The sequence below is a fragment of the Gadus morhua genome, chromosome 21 (genome assembly GCF_902167405.1).
Source record: "Gadus morhua chromosome 21, gadMor3.0, whole genome shotgun sequence".
NCBI lineage: Eukaryota > Metazoa > Chordata > Actinopteri > Gadiformes > Gadidae > Gadus > Gadus morhua.
Genome location: NC_044068.1, coordinates 14,899,192 through 14,918,016, shown reverse-complemented (window position 1 = coordinate 14,918,016; position 18,825 = coordinate 14,899,192). Strand labels below are relative to the sequence as shown.

The 18,825-nt window shown below is 43.9% G+C and overlaps 1 protein-coding gene and 1 long non-coding RNA gene across 2 annotated transcripts; both read right to left on the bottom strand.

Annotated features, from left to right (window-relative positions):
- Positions 1-2,233: 2,233 nt before the first annotated feature.
- LOC115534677 (uncharacterized) lies at positions 2,234-3,679 on the bottom strand. Its single transcript, XR_003974350.1, has 5 exons — positions 3,600-3,679; positions 3,082-3,273; positions 2,888-2,924; positions 2,527-2,791; positions 2,234-2,268 (listed from the first exon to the last, which is right to left on the bottom strand). It is a non-coding gene; the product is annotated as an uncharacterized LOC115534677 (long non-coding RNA).
- Positions 3,680-11,573: 7,894 nt separating this feature from the next.
- On the bottom strand, positions 11,574-17,170 carry si:dkeyp-114g9.1 (F-box protein). Its single transcript, XM_030345893.1, has 8 exons — positions 16,856-17,170; positions 16,491-16,770; positions 15,652-15,771; positions 14,442-14,699; positions 14,117-14,208; positions 13,469-13,650; positions 13,084-13,253; positions 11,574-12,272 (listed from the first exon to the last, which is right to left on the bottom strand). The coding sequence occupies exons 1-8, from the start codon at positions 17,120-17,122 to the stop codon at positions 12,088-12,090; spliced, it is 1,554 nt and encodes a 517-aa protein (XP_030201753.1). The 5' UTR covers positions 17,123-17,170; the 3' UTR covers positions 11,574-12,087.
- Positions 17,171-18,825: the final 1,655 nt, after the last annotated feature.

The following is an 18,825-nucleotide window of genomic DNA, read 5'->3' as shown; positions in this document are numbered from 1 at the left end:
AGGAGACGGGACCAGCAGGCTGTCAGGATCAGGGCGGGTTCAGCTCAGGTGTGTCTACCCCCAACCAAACAGGATCAGGTGAGGTTCAGCTCAGGCGTGTCTGCCCGGACCACACAAGGACATTGATTAGGTTCAATATTCAAAAGGTGCAACATTATCTGAACCAAAGATTAGTCATTAAGGAGCAGGCAGGCTTTAGGGCGCCTTGCTCAGGGACGCACCACTGTATTCTGAGGACTTGAACCCGGCAACATTGGTTTGAGAGTTGAACCCCCAACCCCCTACCTAGTCCACTATGTCCAGATAATGCAAACTTACGAGGAATCCTTGATGGTAGAGACCTGGTCGTCCTCAGGATTTGCCTTCCAGATGTACGGCTTCTCCATCAGTCCTCCAGATTCCTGGTCTGGTTACAAACGTAATTTGTCTCTAATGTAAGGTAACAAACTAATAATTTGTCTCCAATGAAAGGTAACAAACACAGTAGTAGTAGGGCTCTAATGGCGCGTAACAAAGTAGCAGCTGTAGTTTGACTGGTAAACAACCACAGTAGTATGCCGTAACTTGTACTGGACAAACTAATCCTGCGTTACAACAAGTCCACTCTGTTTATTTTATGCAAACTTACGAGGATCCTGGTTGGTGGAGTGATGTCGTCCTCCAGAGTCTTGGCTCCTCCATCAGCTCTCCTCAGCCCGAGTCCTGGAACAAACAGCGCGAGTCTGGCCCCAACGTCTGGTAACAAACAAGTAGTTTGTCTTATTTTTAAGCCCTTTATTTCCACTTTGTTAGGTTAATACAAACTTACAATCCTTGTTGGTAGAGTGATGGTCATCCTCCAGATTCAAGGCTCCCCTACCAGCTCGCCTCCGCTCCAGAAACACGTTCTAGTAAGAAAACACAGCGGTAGTTGGTTAACGCATGTCCAAGGAACAGCTGTATTTTCCCCTCTAAGTCAACCATGCAAGTAAATACAAACTTACGAGGAATCCAGCAGCTCTCCTCAGACAGATTCCTTGACAGATTCCTGGTCTGGAACAAACAGCGGAAGTCTTGCCTCAACATGTGGAAAAACAGATATAGTCGTCTGGTATATATGGTACAAACGCCCGTAGTTTGTGGTAGCAGTATTCTACGAGAAGTGGCAGTGAGTGTGATGATCACTTCAGAGTCAAGCTCCATCTACCCCACGACAGACGTCCTTCACCAGGCAGGGCCTCCAACAGCTCCTCATTTAGGCAGGGCCTTAAGCACGACTCCTCCATCAGCTCCTTCAGCACGACTCCTCCATCAGCTCCTTCAGCACGGCTCCTCCATCAGCTCCTTCAGCACGGCTCCTCCATCAGCTCCTTCAGCACGGCTCCTCCAGCACTGCTCCTCCATCAGCTCCTTCAGCATGGCTTGCACAGAAATAGATTCCTGGTCTGGTTACAAACAGTTGGTTGACAGAAGTTTAATACAATTTTGTCAAGGAAAGCAGAGGAAAACATTATCCCAAATGAATCTTTTCAAAATATCACCACCATTCCGAAAGGAAGTGAAGAGGTTTGTGGAAAAAGCAGTCCTCCCTGACCAGCTCTGTCCCTGACTCTAAACCCTGACTCTCAACCCTAACGCTGAACCCTCTGAGGGCAGGAAGACGCGCCTCCAGTGTAAAGGTTCGAACAACAGAGAAGGAAGAAGAGGAAGCAGTAGAGAGTAGTGAAGCAGTGAGGTTAGTGACAGACGTGAGGGAAAGGCGTGTGGAAGCACACGGTTACATGTGGGGTCAAGAAGATCACTCCCACTGGAGGTCATTGATCCATCAGCCTCAGACTGCTGAGCTCAGCAGGTCTTCTGGAGGACGAGGCGCAGATGAACTGAGGAGACGGGACCAGCAGGATGTCAGGATCAGGGCGGGTTCAGCTCAGGTGTGTCTACCCCCGACCAAACAGGATCAGGTGAGGTTCAGCTCAGGCGTGTCTGCCCGGACCAAACAAGGACATTGATTAGGTTCAATATTCAAAAGATGCAACATTATCTGAACCAAAGATTAGTCATTAAGGAGCAGGCAGGCTTTAGGGCGCCTTGCTCAAGGATGCATCACTGTATTCTGAGGACTTGAACCCGGCAACATTGGTTTGAGAGTTGAACCCCCAACCCCCTACCTAGTCCACTATGTCCAGATAATGCAAACTGACGAGGAATCCTTGATGGTAGAGACCTGGTCGTCCTCAGGATTTGCCTTCCAGATGTACGGCTTCTCCATCAGTCCTCCAGATTCCTGGTCTGGTTACAAACGTAATTTGTCTCTAATGTAAGGTAACAAACAGTAGTAGTTTGTCTCTAATGAAAGGTAACAAACACAGTAGTAGTTTGTCTCTAATATCAGGTAACAAACGGTTGTAGTTGGGCTCTAATGGCGTGTAACAAAGTAGCAGCTATAGTTTGTCTGGTAAACAACCACAGTAGTGTGCCGTAACTTGTACTGGTCAAACTAATCTTGCGTTACAACAAGTCCACTCTGTTTATTTTATGCAAACTCACGAGGATCCTGGTTGGTGGAGTGATGTCGTCCTCCAGAGTCTTGGCTCCTCCATCAGCTCACCACAGCCCGAGTCCTGGTCTGGAACAAACAGCGCGAGTCTGGCCCCAACGTCTGGTAAAAAAACATGTAGTTTGTCTTATTTTTAAGCCCTTTATTTCCACTTTGTTAGGTTAATACAGACTTACAATCCTTGTTGGTAGAGTGATGGTCATCCTCCAGATTCATGGCTCCCCTACCAGCTCGCCTCCGCTCCAGAAACACGTTCTAGTAAGAAAACACAGCGGTAGTTGGTTAACGCATGTCCAAGGAACAGCTGTATTTTCCCCTCTAAGTCAACCATGTAAGTAAATACAAACTTACGAGGAATCCAGCAGCTCTCCTCAGACAGATTCCTGGTCTGGAACAAACAGCGGAAGTTTTGCTTCAACATGTGGTAAAACAGATGTAGTCGTCTGGTATATAATGGCACAAACGCCAGTAGTTTGTGGTAGCAGTATTCTACGAGAAGTGACAGTGAGTGTGATGATCACTTCAGAGCTTCAAGCTCCATCTACCCCACGACAGACGTCCTTCACCAGGCAGGGCCTCCACCAGCTCCTCCACCAGGCAGGCCCTCAGCACGACTCCTCCACCAGCTCCTCCAGCAGGCAGGCCCTCAGCACGACTTCTCCACCAGCAGGCAGGCCCTCAGCACGACTCCTCCAGCAGCTCCTTCAGCACGGCTCCCCCAGAAATAGATTCCTGGTCTGGTTACAAACACAGTTGGTCCCAGCAGTAAATCATCTGGGGAAGCAACACACCCCACCACCTGCATCTGAGGTTCACTTGTAAAAGTGAAGACAAATTTAAAAACATATTTAAACACTTAAATTAGACAACGTCTGCAGCTTGTCTCGTTCAGCAATTCATCCACTACGGTCGTAGCAGCACTAGTAACAATAATGGCTCATATGACTCTTACATAACCCCCGTATGAATTAACTCAAATCACAGCTTGGCAAAGATTTAAAGTCATTAGATGATCAAAACTACCATGGATTTTAGTGTTTCAGATGAGCTTGGTGATGGTTACCCTCTGGTCCGGTGCTGCAGGCCCCTGGTCTCCAGCCTCAGTCTCTGGTCCCTCCTGGCACCACAAGCCTCCGGTCCCCAGCCTCTCAGCCTCACCTTTCAGCTACAGTAGCAGATTTATATCAGCATTTTGCCCAACAATAAACTTAATTGACTCATTCGAAACCGAGTTACACAATTAATTTAACTATTATTTTATAACTCAAAGCTAGTAAAGACTTCAGAGGCCAAACATGAGCATCCCATTATTGGGAATGAAGACAGAGCAGTCCACAAGTTTAAAGAAGTGGTTCAGGCCATGCATTGAAACTGACCCGAGCAGACTCTACTCACACCAGAGCACTGACCTGTTCTGGAGGACTTCTGACAGGAGGTGGAGGTCTGGCTCTGGGTGAGGAGGTCTTGCTCTGGGTGAGGAGGCAGACACCTTGGGACAAACTACATGTTACCTTTTTAACCTTGTTCATTTCTAGAGTATCTACTACTGTAACATGTGGGAAGGACGGCCATTATTTTAGCTTTGATATCGTTGTTATTAAGTCGTTGTTTAACGTCATTCCATTTCGTAGGGTTGAACTTCTGTGGCAATTAATGACAGCAGATATTTAGAACGTACAAAAGCTGAAGTAACAATGAACACTAAGCAGTATCGATATTAAATCAAACATACTCAGCCATATTCAGGTGCTGGGTTCCGTTGAAATGCCACCTTGAAATGATTTTCAGCCGTCACTGATGTGAAAAAAGGGCCCGCAAGTAGAACGCCGTTTTGTACGCAGCGAGAGTCTCTTCACGTCATCGTGGTTAAAAGTACGGCGCAACCATCGGAAATTATCAACATATTGTGCGACGTACGTGCCAGTATGTATTTAATGGAAACGACTGAAAAAATGTTTACGTTGGCAACGGCTCAAGGTTACGCAAATACAATCCAGAACGTTCTGCCAGATTCCCTCAGGGGACTCCCGTCCAACTAACTGCCAGGTGGTTTCTTATGGTTGTCAAGACTACAACGTTCTATGCTAACCATCGGGACTAAATCAAGGGACCGCACTCAGAACCTTCCACGGCGGGAAGCACAAACCGTCCGACCGGAATCCGAACATTCCGGCCGGAACCAACCAAAGAAAAAACATAACCAGCGCCTCACCTTGAGCTGAACGGAGGAAGATCCTGAAGTCCAGCGATGATCTTCATTAAAACACAGCCAACAGACTTACCTTGAGGAGATCAGTTTGTTGCTGTTGGTAATTACTACTATTCAGTGTATCTTTACATTATTATGCACCCAGTGTGTACAAGTTATATCACTCAAAACCGTACGAAGAACCAAACTACCATGTACGTCCCACAACAACTTTAAACCTAAAATCATTCAATGTAAAACCGCGTCTACATTTTACAATTATCTAGATTATTCAGGGTACAAACCATACAGAGCAAATCTAAACGTTGAGCTCACAGAGAGCCGACCATAGCCCTGCAACGTCACCCTGACCGCCTCATCAACAACAGCAAATCATGCCAGCCAGCCAACACATGTACAGGTCCAGTGACAAGTGGGCATCTGAGTGAAAGGACCGCCCATAATAAGAAGCCCAATTCCTGAACTATCCAACCATCTTCATGGTTTAATTATTTACAGACTTGACATGACATTGTGTTCTAATCACCTTTGTCTACTCCCTCGTTACTTATAAAACTCTACATCTCCATCACTAGAGTGTTACATCCTACTCATGGGGGTGTGGTCTGAGTGAGCAGAGATGCATGCTGGGATACAGTGCTTTCTGAAGTCTTCAGTTCTACAGACACGCCCCTCAGGAGAAACCAAGTGTTTGAGAATCTGTCGTGACATCAGTTACATGAGCTGGAATATCCTTCAAGATGGCGCCAGGATTCTCAGAGGAGAAAGGCCAAGAGGAAGATGTGAGGGTTCTTCCTCTCAGCCAGTGGAACACAACAACGGTCTTCATCAGAGTACCATGGAACACTTTGAAACATCCTCCTCTTTACACCTTGAAGCCCCAGGGAAGGTATCCTTTCCTCCTCAGCTCGAAGAGCACAACTTCAGCTTGAAGAGCACACTAGTTGGAGTTCCCAGATTGGTTCTGATTTAAGGGAACCAATCGTTCAGCTAGTCCTGTCCGAAACAATTACAGTTCAGCCTGAGAAGACGTGCAACTGAGAGCAAGACAAGATCCACAGGGCTCTCCATCAATCCAGCCAGGTAGGAAGAGCCGTCTCATTACAGGTCTGAAGGTTATCTTGAATATCCATTTAGGTCCCTTTCCAACGTCAGACTCTCCTTTTGGAATTCCTTTAGGTGTCCATCCTCCATTGATCCTGATTGGTGTAGTCCTAGTTGGAAGTCACTGATCTGAACACGCCGCTTGCATCCTTTTACACTTGAGTTGGATACCCTCCTTCCTGCCAAGTGTGTTGGATATAGCTCCGCAGTGTCGCTCTGGGCTCTTCAGGTCTACTCGAGGCCCTTAAGTATACATGTGGCCGTCCATCAGGTATGATTTAGTTGACCATTCCAATATCCCAAGCAAATCCCACAGACCCCCGTATGAACATTATCACTGTCAAAGCAAGCCGGACACACACAGAACCCAGGACACGCACGACGTAGAACCCCATGCCAGGTGTGAGTGGGAGACCCACACAGTAGAACCCTAGCAATGCTCAAAAATCATCCATCTAATGTCAAACCCAAACACACACACACACACACACACACACACACACCACTGAGCCATAAAAGGCCAAACAATCATGCAGGGTAAAAACCTCATGCCAAATAACGTTCCATCATCCAACCCCAGCTCTCCTGCCAGGGCACCCAGAACAGAACAACCAATGTCTCCAGAGAAGTAAATTATGTGCAACATTTTTCAGTGGCGTCCCACATTGGTGATGGATTATGCTTGGCGTCTCCAAAATGTGTCCCAGGTTGATTCAACGTCTCTGAAGTCATGTGTTTGTAGTCCAGTGGTTTCCTGAATGAGGGGCCTTCACAGATGCAAACGGTGCAGCTTTAGTCAGCCTGAGGACAGGAAGGAGGTCATCTGTTCAGAAGACCACCCAGTGGAGGGGGGTGGCTCTTGAGGAGCAGGATCCATCTTGGAATGGCCCCAATTAAGACCTTCTTGGAAATGAAACTGTTCCTGAGGAGTCACGATGTCTGGAGGGGACTGTTGAATGTGTTCCATGGTTCTCGGTGTCTGACTGAAGTTGTGTTTTAGTTGCTGAGATGAGGAGCCGCCTCATCTCCCCCTGGCGTTTCTCATTCTGAAACCCCATCTCCATCTTAAGGAACATTCTAGTCCATGTAACTGACGTCACGACGGTTTCTCAAACACTCGGTTTCCCCTGAGGGGGCGTGTCTACAGACCTGTAGACTCGAGACAGCTCTGTACCCCAGTATGCACCTCTGCTCACTCAGACCACACCCTCATCAGTAAAGCAACACTCATGTGATGAAGATGCAGAGCTCAGGAGAGTAGCTGGAAAGAAGACTGAAGACATCAGAACCCAACCCATTAATCCAGCTTACAACAATAACTTGGAGCCTGTAACCATTTTAACAAATCATTAAAACCAACATAAACCAAACACCTAAGTAACCCATGAACCAATAAAACATCCTTACTGGGTTAACTCACCAGGAAGCCAAAATACATCAATGTGCCCAAGAGTAATGAGAAACGTATGACTTACAGTTTGCAGTTCATCTTCATGGTTAAATTCGGGATACTCACAGAACGGCAGTTAAATATCCATGATAGACCTTTGAAGGAAGGAACAGTTTACTCATGGTCCCCAAACTTGGGCACTGTCCCACAGTTCAACATCTACCATCTCCACTAAATCAGATAAATGAATGACAATACAAATTCAGGGCTTTTGGGATCACCCAACTTTTAAATAATGATTAAGATAATTAACTAATCCAGCTTTTTAATACAAGTTATACCAATTATTTGACTGTCATTAGTCAAGAGTGATTTACCGCTTACTTTGTCAAGTTTGAATGTATAGTCTCTAAAATGTTACTTTGAGGTAGAATCATTATTTAAATTTCAAATGAGAGTTAATCCACCACAATCCCTGATTTCCTTCACACATTATCAGTGAATTAGGCCACGTTTATACGTAGCAGGGTATTTATAGAAACGAATATTTCCCCCCCTCCGTTTTCAAAAATAACATTGAGCACACAGCATCGTTTTCAAAAAAGTTGTCGTTTACAAAAAACGCATAAATACGCCGTCGATCGCCATTATAACTATGCCAAACGTATGGGCGGCAGTGTAGCAGAGCTTAGATCGGGCCCAGAAAATCAAGCCCGACCCGGCCCGAGCCCGTGCACGTTCTTTCCGAGTCCGGCCCGACACATTAACCGTAATTATGAGCCCGATTTCAACCTGACTTTTTAATACATATGTAACTTTGTACACATTTGTTACTAGGCCTACTCTGCTAAATATATATGTAAGGGATAATGTATAGAACGCCGGTCATTATCGGGAAAATAAGCCCCGACAGGGCGAACAGTACACCGACCGACGCGCAGCGAAGGTGTCTTGCTTCGCCCTGAAGGGGCTTATTTTCGACAATGACCGGCGACGTTCTATACATTATCCCGCTTATTACACGGCTACTTGCCAAAACGAAAAAATAACTTCACATGGTGTGTCTTTTTACAATTTATTCGTTGCCAGCATTCTTAGTGATGATCAGCAGAGAAATCATTTGTCCGCAAAGACGGTGACGTCGCTTAGCAACGGAAGACGCTGGGCTTGACAAGTCACCGGACTACTACCCATGCAAGTGAACGGAGCGTTCCACGGCATTAAGAAGACCCGTGTAATAAAGGCCTATAATATTTCTGTTTATGGCATAGATTTCGCCTCAGATTAGGCCAATAAACCAATGATAAAAATAAATTAAAAAATCGTCGATCATAGGCCCGGCCCGAGGATAGTGGTGGGAAATATTGGCTCGGGCTCGGGCAGAGAATCTAAACTCTAGTAGGGAGAAGGATAAAGCCACGCAAGCCAGTCAGAATCCTCAGAATCAACAACAACGAATAACACGAGCGTCTTCCAGTAACAAACAAACTGTAAACATAGGGCGCTCATATGACGTTAAGCATTTCCTGGCGCATAATGTGACGCTTCAGAACCTAAAACCCCGTTTCTCCCCGTTGACACGACAACACATAACCGGCGTTTTCAGAAATCTCCACTTTGGCCGGAGTTTTTAGAAATGATCGTTTTCTGTGACAAAAACGGCGTTTTCGTGTAAATGAGAGGCCAAACCGCATGGAAATATCTGCGTTTTCCCTTCGTGTAAACGGGGCCTTATATTCAACATACAAGTCACGTCAGTTGTGCTTTGCAACTCAATTCTACTCACATCAGGTTCAGATGAGATGCTCCTCTTTACTTCAAAAAGTCTTTAACCTGTGAAACAACATACCGCGTTTGTGAGTCCGGTTCCCTCTTAAGTGAAACGCACCGGATGCAACCAATTAACTGATTAAGAAAACACTTGGCAGGCGAGCTGCGGCAGGGGAGCTAATTAGTAAAACTCAACGCAGGTTCGGCGCCCTCTGGTCGCACTTGGGAACAGTGAGAGGCTATTTCAGCTCTGTGCTGGATCTTAACTGACCTCCCTCATTTTCATTAAAAGGATGAGTCTGATTTGACTGATTTAGATTCATACTTCAAAACGAAAAAAGTCTTCATTCAATTCACCTTACTGTGTGCGAGAGTGAGTGTGTGTGTGCGTGTCTACTGTCTGATGTGAAGTTGGTGAAAAGGAAGTCACGTGTGATCTTGCGTCCCTGTGTGTGTGGTGAGGGGATGTGGACAGGAGAGGGCGATGTTACCACACGAGAACATCTGCTCTGAGCGCTCTGCGAGATACCGTCTCCATTGCAACCGTAACTTGGCAGCATCCTGAACGGCCCGTTGAGGATTGAGAAGGAAGCTTTCATCAAAGAGACCAGAGAGACTCATTCACTGGTTAAACTGGCGTCATCGCCTACCACCACACACACAATACAGACAAACACCATACAGACACACACCAATACACCATATAGATTCACACCATATGCACGCACACACCACAGATACATATAGATTCACACAATATTGATACACGCAACATATAGATGCAAACCATATGCACACACACACGATACATAAACTATATATACACGCACACACCATAGGTATCCCATCATTCTTGTGCAGGTTAGTCTTAGTTCAGTCCAAAGAATGCTGTTCCAGAACCGAGTTATATTTTTTAGATACCGTCTGGCCTTTCTATTCTTTCAGCTTATGAATGTGAACCTTCTGCATTTGCTCTTAAGAAGTCTTCTCTTAATGGTATACATGGATAATGATATGCCTGCAGACAGTGAATGAGCATAGGTAGTGTAGCGTGAACAAGGGGATTTTCCATATTTGTTAGAAAAGCTAACGATTATTATATTGTGCAATCTTAAGTTTAAGTGTGGATAAGAAACCTGTCAGAGTATTCCTACATTTACCCAATTTCATCATGATATTTATGAAAGCATTGCCTACCATCAGGCACGTGCACAGATAGACCCCAAGTGGTGCTCAAGCACCAGCCCTTGTGCCCTGGTTGAGAAAAAGTGCCCTTTTTTTCTTGAGCCCAATTTTTTTTTTCATTCATCAATATTTTTAGAATACAAATTAGTTTCTCTGTCATCAATTTCCCCAAATGTGTTTTGATATCTGAGGGGTTATTTATTTGAGTTCTTGTGAGAATTTCGCCCCGACATGCTCCGCGGCATAGACGTAGAATACGTATTCTATGCCTATGCTCCCGGGTGCTCACTAGCCCCCACCGCGCCTCTCCCTCCTCATCCCCCACATCAGTGCTGAGCGCAAGGCCACACCGGTGCAGACTACGTCTTCACTGACCTGCAGCATCAGACTAACAGGTAATGGCAGTGTTTGTGCAATCCCCCAACGTTGTTTTTTTATAAATTAACAACCACATTAGTGCCGCTGAAAACATTACGTCTGAAAACATAACTGGTCCGACGTTTCCTAAAAAAATAAACAAACAACTAACTTGATTTCAAAGCATTGCCCAGCTGTTTACTGACGTTTGTCATGTTAAATGACATTATTTGTCTGAAAGTGCATATTTTGTGTTGTATAAATGCCGTTTAGACAATTTCGAAAGTATGTTGAATTTATGTTTATGTCACGAAAATTCACAGCTAGAAAATAGCAGGTAAACTATGCTAGCTCTCGGTGTCATGCTATCCTTGTCACACAATTGTTTAACGTGATATTTATGTATCTCTTCGTTTTGCCTGTTTTACAACGATCAAACTTGTATGAGTAATTGCAGAGGGTGAAAAATAGTAAAATAAGGGAAATGTAAGCTAGCTGTCTAATCCTGCCAAGAGGAAACACAGGTTGAGAAGAGCATAATTAGTGTAATGCTGCTTATGCTTTAACCTTCAGAAAACAGTACAATTATTATCCACAACATTCATTTATCTCTTTTACAAAATTTGCAGAATGCCAAAAAAAAGAGTAAAAAAAGAAGAAGGACAGGGAACTGCAGCAAACAGCTCAGTAATAATTTCGGCGATGGGTGCCCTTTTTTTTTTTTTGAGCACCTGCCCCCCAAAATGTCTGTGCACGTGCCTGCCTACCATGCTACCAACTAAAGTATGTCTACACTGTTTAGCCACCAGCACTCAAGAAGTCAGTCATTCCCGGTCTAATTACCGTCAGCAGTAGTGGCCTAGCTATACAATAGCCCTAGAGTGCCCTAGTGATCCAAGTCTCTTCAGTTTGGGCCATTTCATTCAAATAATTAGTTTAAGTTACAATTGCTGAATAAGTAACAGACCAACGTACAACATGATTAGTCTATATGTTGCAAAAATTTGACTTTAGCTAGATGGTTCCGTTCAATAAAATACGCTTTATTTGACAAAGCAAAACAGCAGTATTGGAGGGTTTACATTTGATGTTGAATTATCTCTGTAAAAGTTACATGAAAGCTATGAAAAATAGCTCCTGTGAAAGTGCACGCAGAAAGCAGCATTAAGGGTTCTGAAGAACCTTCTTTTTAGCAAACACAAAATAATTCCTTTTGATTACACAATCATAAAATCACCTGCCATTACAAAAAAATGCTTATCATAAAAAGCGATTGAGTAAAAAAGATTAATTGCCACTTTCTGAAAAGAAATGCATCATGATGTTTTTAAAAAGTAAAAGATTTAAAAATGCTCATCTAAAAATATTAGTTACGTGCAAGTGTAACCGTCTAAATACAATTATACTCATTGGTTCTTTCATGCACATTGAGTTATAGGGGGGGCAAACAACAATATTCTGGTGCAAGATTCAGCACCAAAAGGGAAACCTTAAACTTGGCTCATTAATTATTGAGCTTCAAGGCCACCTGTGTTGCTAGGGAACAATGAGGTTGTTCATACTTTCTAATGGACGTAGTTCATCGAAGTAGGAAAGACAGCCTTGAGCGTGTTGTAGTACCAGCCCCTTAATTGCTTCCAAGTAGAGAAGCTGTCCCGAGTTTAGATACAGCCATATAAGTCTGCTCAGCTGGGCCAGGTCTCCATCTCCATGAAGGCAATCTGCAATGAAGATAGAAATAATCAGTCAATACCAACAAATAAAGCCTAGGTGAGAACCAAGTGTTCCTTAGATACTACATTTTATAAAGTCAACTAAATCCCTGGGTACCTAAATGAGAAAAAGAACCGCTAAAAAAACACTAGATACTGTTTAAAAGCTGCTATACATTTGCTCAGAGTTCCCTAGGATTGACTGGTCATGGTATGAGAAGTTTAATTAACATCTACCCCCCTCCCTCCCTCCTGCATAGTCTGACTATTTCATATATAATATATACTTCCACTATACATCATTTTTACAAGCGCTTACAAAGTGGCATTGATAAAGCCGTACAGAAGTGTTGGTATGATATATATTTTCATTAGCACCATTTCTACAGCCTTTGCCACAGGTGTTAATGTACCAGGGCACATGGGCCAAGGGTGGATGCCTGACATCGTCACCAGCTACCAAGTCCGCTATACTGTTGAACAATACGTTAATAAGCCAACATGGTGAAGACAACTCATGGGGTCGTTAAGCGATACATGTCGTCAACCATTTCCAAATAGCTACTTCCAGCAGGATAATGCAACGTGATAAAAAGCACTTGTATGCTAGTTCAACATCTTAAGACAGATCAGTATACTCCAATGACGGAACAGTGAACATGAGGGAACCATTCAGGACCTTTGCCATGAGCAAAGCTAGAGGAATGTAGGTGACCTGTACTTTGAGCGTAAACACGGTGCTGGGTTCTACCTAATACTGAACAGTAGAGTAATTGAGTGGCCACTTAATGTGCTGACATCTTCAAAGGTTCATACGCACCTTGGCTGATCTTACTGTGATACTCCAGAACTGTAAAGAGGTCCTCGGGGAGCAGGTTTCGAACCCAGGCGTTGTCTTCCAAATTGATCCAGCTGTGAACAAGCTGCTTCCTTTGGAGAAAGTTTTGAAGATGACCCAAGTAGACTGCGTTTCCTGTCACCATGTAGAGCCTGAAGCATGGGAATCGGATTACACATTAGCACAGATAGATCCACCCAAAACACGCATGTCTAAAAAAAAACAATTGGCTTTTTTTTTTTTTGGAAAAGTATAAATCACGATGTTCAGAGAACAAATAAATTATATTTAATCTCAAATAATTTACGTTCCATTCAGTTATATGTTGTGCCCGCCAAGTAAATGCATTTGAACATTCAAGGCTTACTTGTAGTAAGGCAGGTTCTCGATCATCTTCCAGTTGACATAGTTTGCGGCCGTTTCTTCCAGGGTACAAACCCGGCTCATCTGGGACTTTGCCACCTCCCAGAATCTTTGGTGGTCCACTGGTCCTTCCCAGGCCTCTCTACGGAGCACAAGATACACCCCATCCAAGGTGTCCTCGTACACCTGAACACAGAATGAACATACAAATACAGCTTTATTAACAAGTCGACTGCATTTCATCTTTACACAACTAACTGAAAGGTCCTGTTCCAATTGAGCACATTAAGATTTTTTTCTCATTTATCTTGCCACCGGCACTCGCTTGAAATTGCTGGGAAAGGGGCATCTCCAAACAATAAAGAAACTAGTAAATTGTCCTTAATCAAATCTTAATCAGCTGAACGTTTATACTGAGTCAATGTTAAAAAGGACCATCTCGTTACTGCTTCTATTTTGACCTGTGAATGTCAAGCGATATCTATTGGGTTGCTTGTGACCACTGGTTGAAATTATCTCCATGCCGTTCGTGATGTTGTAGTCGGGAACCGATTCAGAATTGAATCATGAACCAAGAATCATAAATTATGCGATTCCCACCGCGAATGTGAAAAATCTCAGCTTTTAATTGATTGACGTCTACATTTTATACCTTTCTGCGCTTCAGCCTTCCCCAGTCACGCCCCAGAATCCAGGCCACCAGTGATTTGCACATGGAAAAATAATTCTCTATCACCTGGATGCCTGGAAAGAAGAAAGTACCATGATTTTTTTAAATAACTTAAACATAGCAGCCCGTCCGTCTTGTCCAACTGCTGTCACCATTAGAGGTTAAAGAAAGCCTGAGGCACACCTTCCAACAGACTGCCAATGCCATTGGGGCTTGATCAGGATGCAGTTTGGCTATACAGTAAAACATAACTAAACAAGTGATTGGAGAAAATGATGTGCACCATCTCTAGACAGACATAACTCACCAGCCGTCTCATCTCCAAGTGCCAACCTTCCTTTCCAGTAATCTGCGGTGATTGGGTGCAGGGAGGCCAGGTACTCCACATCACACTTTGGAGCCGCCCATTTGGACACCTTGCGCTTGTTGTGCTTTCGCCATTGCAGGAAGATGGCGTGCAGCTGGCGGTTGAAGGGGGGTGGCTGTTTGAAGAGCCAGTAGCTAAAGTGCCACTGGAAACGGTGCCCTGTATACTGGTGAAACATGGCCTCGAGGTCCTCATGATCTAAAGGGAGCCGTAGGGGCGTTAATGCGTATAATACACCATAGCACCATTTCCAAGTCATCAATTTCACAAGTTAGCTACAATTCAGCTGACCCGTCTGGGTACTTGACAAATTACTTTTAAAAAGGAGGGACATATTATGAAAACACTCTTCCTGGATTTTGTCTCTCTGGTGCTCCCAGACGCATACAAAGTTTGAAAATAGTCTACGTGATTTTTTGAGTGAGCTGTAGGTTAAGTGTAGGTACCCCACCTACAGTTACCGAACGAGCGAATCAGGCGCCCCCTCCTACGTAGGAAGGGGGCACACTTGATTACCTCCCACTTCCCTCCAATCAGAGCATATCTAAGATTTTGCGGGCGATTAGCTCCGGAGCGGCCGCTGAAGCTTCGGCGGCAGTCCGGAGGAGGAGAAAGGGACTGTAGGGCCTGCTCCCGGAGCCGAGCTGCCGGACGGTGTACTCCGGGAGCTGAGCTGCCGCCGAAGCTGGCATCTCCTGCGCGGGAGGAGCTCGGCGGCAGTCCGGCAGCTCAGGTCCCGGAGTACAATCCCAATGGGCATTAGCTTAATTGCATTAAAGCTACAGACACCAGAAACAGCGCATTCTGAAGGGACTGAAACGGGGGATATTTTTTTTTTCCTGGAACTCTAATACTATGTTTACTTGTTGGGAAAACACCATAATAGTTCTCCTTTAATGGAGTGATATTATGCAACCAGGTGCAAGTTTTATTAAATAAAATAACTACCTTTTGTTTTGTTTTAGTGACATCATAAGTGGGACTGTCCAACTACATAGATCATTCTACCAACCTGCCCAGACTTTAGCAAATGTTGCTTATCTATCCATCATCAAGATGGACACTCACTTGTGATTTCACTAAAAGACAGGATTTTCAAACAGCTTGTAGGGCTAGTCACTGACCCCTTAAAACATTTCATGCTACCTACCCTTTTTTTCTTGCTGTTTGAGGACGTAATGAAAGACCTTGGAAACATCCCCATGCTCTTCACAGGCTAGACCATGAAGTTTACACCATTCAAACTTCATGTTGTTGTCCTCCTCTTTAACTGTTGAAAATGTGGAGAAAACAGCATTCAATGTCAAATCTGTATATTTGGCAACTGAGCCTAGCCAGTCAGGTTGCCTTATGAAAGATTTGAGGGGTGAAGAGCACAAGATTTTTTTAACGTTTCCGCCCCCGCCATCGAGAAGTCCAGCAATACACACCTCATCGACAGGTAAGAATGATCCCATAACTAGTTAAAGAGATGCCTCGGCCAGAAATAAGCCTGCGAGCAGGCCAACATTTAAAAGGACTGCTGAGGCAGGCAGCATCCACTTGAACACATCAGAGCGCATTTCACTCCCCAATCACTGACTGATGGCTTCAATAAATAACACTAAAATAGCTCTTAAAATGAATCTCCATCCCTCCACATTTCCATTACTTTAAGACAGACCTATACACATGAAATGCACATTAAATGTTTGACTTTATGGCCAAAACAAAAAGGTTGTGGAAGTAAGACAGTCATTTCCGTATAACACTAATGCATTACTTTATAAAATATGTAAAACAAATATCTCATCCAACATAAAAAAAGTAATTGGCAGAGTCACTTATCTTGATAATGAAATCGATTTAGTGAATTACTTGACCCATACATAGGCCTTATATATCGTTACTCATTGCTGCAAATGTTTCTTATAAGATTACATTTTTGGTGCAGCATATGTGTGAACAAAGCCTGATCATAAGTGATGGCAGTCAAGATACCAGGCATACCTTCAACCGGCTTTAAAGCTTCACAGCCAATCCCCCAGATCGCCTGGATGTCGTCTGTGGGCAGCCTGACCACGGGGAGAGGAACGCTTTCTTCAAGAACAAGCCACTGGGTCCAGTACTGATGAGGGGGATAGGGTACATTTGCAAAGAGTTTCTCCTGGAGAAAGCGGTTACAGTGCAGGTTTTTAAACAGTGTCTTCCACATGAAGACCAGGCGGAAGTATTCTTTGGCAGGAACCGAGCAGGCAGCAGGGGCAGCGAGGGAGACTTCAAATGAGCCCTGTAAGATAAATATGCTGTTGATTGTGTGCCTTCATACTTTTGAAGGAGGGCAGATACGGATTTATGAAATAGAATGCACTTACCTGGAAATGTTTAGTCCACAGAGAGTTACAAGAACAAACTCGAAACAAGGTACAACAAGTGGCTCCGAGTCTCAGCAATGATGTGGGATCTAGCTTTCGTAATATAAGCAGGAGAACTTCATCGCTTAAATCGAGGATCCCTATATAGTTTCCAGTACTGCTTTGAGAGATGTCATTCTCTTCTTCAGCCTCGGCTGAAGTCGTGGATAAGAGCGCAAGTTGTTCGTGTAACTCAGCCCCCGTGCTCGCGCTGACCTGTCCTGCCATGTCTGCCACTTACCTGCTGCTGAGCGTTAATTTGTCCCAGAGCATTTAACCTGTTGGAAAGAACCATTCGCATAATTGAGAAGGGGTGGCATCCGCCGTCAACGTGAATATATAATTCTGCAATAAATCATAGTAAATGTTGTATGGCGTTAACTGCTACCATAATCGAGTATTATATAGACCTTTCTCAACAAAAAAATAAGTAATTTATTGATGTGTTTTTGTTAATTTTTCTTAATCATGATGACTTCCTGGACATTCAATACGTTTTGATCCATTCAGGCAAATCATGCCAAGAATGCTTTTGACATGCTTATTCCATTCCATCAAATTTCAAATTAAGATGTGCATGATTTCTTAAAATGTATTTAAAACAATTGGCACATGGTAATCTTATATATCGCACCAAATGATACCTAACCCTTTCACGGCATAGGATGAACCACATCGCACAATGACAGGATCCAAACTATTTTAAGTTTATAACAAGTACAAGAAAGGTGCAATGAGTTTTTGTAAGCATTTTCCTATTAAAAAACGACAGCGCAACGAACTCCCTTTGGGCGCAATGCCAGACCATAAAGGTCCCATGACATGCTATTTTATGTATTCTTTAATATAGGTATTAGTGGGCAACTAACACAGTATTCAAAGACGTTCCCGAAATTCAGCCGTGTTGCAGAGTTACAGCCACTCCGAGCCAGTCGCACATTGAGCTTCCCCCAAATGCGCTGTTTCGGTGGGCGTGTCAAGGAGGAGGGTGGGGGTGTGGCCCTGAGCAGCTTGCAGCCACTTGCGCTCTGTTTACCATTCCGAGTCTAGCTTCAAACTCGTGCATGTTGCAGAAAAAGTGCAACAGCGCCCTCTGGGGTCACATATTTCGACGGGTCGCAGAATTCGGTGTAACACCTGTTAACGAAACACCTGAAGAAGTTGGTACTCAGCGGCTACAGCAGGACGTCCCTGAATGGTAATTTAAAATATTGTCTGGATACGGTACTTTAGTTGGTTTGTTTATGTATGCGGTTAGTTATTATCAGGTCCTAACGCTAGCCCACGTTGTTTGCTTTTAAAGTTGCTGATTGGCTATCGTTACGTTATATTAGCATCTATAGTCATCTTTGTAGTTTAGAGAAGTCACTGGCTCATTTAATGGGTTAATTTCAACCTATATTGAAGTCATGTTACACATAACCCATGATTTACTCGTGAAGATTTACGTCCAACATCAGCTTGTCCACTGTCATATGTATAGCTAATAGACACGAGCCACTATAGTCAGACCTCTGCCATTATTACATCTACCTTTATTTTATGGCTAGGTGCCGTTGTGGAAAATGTGCGACCAGAATATTTGCTGCATGGAGATACCGCATGTAGCACTCTCCACTAAATTGGAAACTACTTTGTCTCTTCATTTGACAAATAATGCTTAAAAATAACTTACCCTTTCAAATTCTAATTAGGTTACTAGAAGACTACGGGAGGTCGAACAACAGCTAACGTGAATGGTTGACCATCCTGGATTGGAGCCGGTCTGCCTAAATGTTTACTCTATTCAGAATGCCAGCCAAATATATAGAGCCGACTATGGTCTTCTAAATTTGAGAAGAATACACAAGTAAGTTGTGCATGGTTACAGAATTTAATAAAATAAATGAAGTTGTTCTCAATCTTGTGCCTAATTTTGTGAAGATGTATTT

Coding starts and splice junctions, on each gene's coding strand:
- si:dkeyp-114g9.1 (XM_030345893.1), bottom strand. CDS start 17,122: ATGGCAGGACAGGTCAGCGCGAGCACGGGGGCTGAGTTACACGAACAA. Junction 16,771..16,855: donor TGTGGACTAAACATTTCCAG/GTAAGTGCATTC, acceptor TTTATCTTACAG/GGCTCATTTGAAGTCTCCCT. Junction 13,254..13,468: donor GAGAACCTGCCTTACTACAA/GTAAGCCTTGAA, acceptor CCCATGCTTCAG/GCTCTACATGGTGACAGGAA.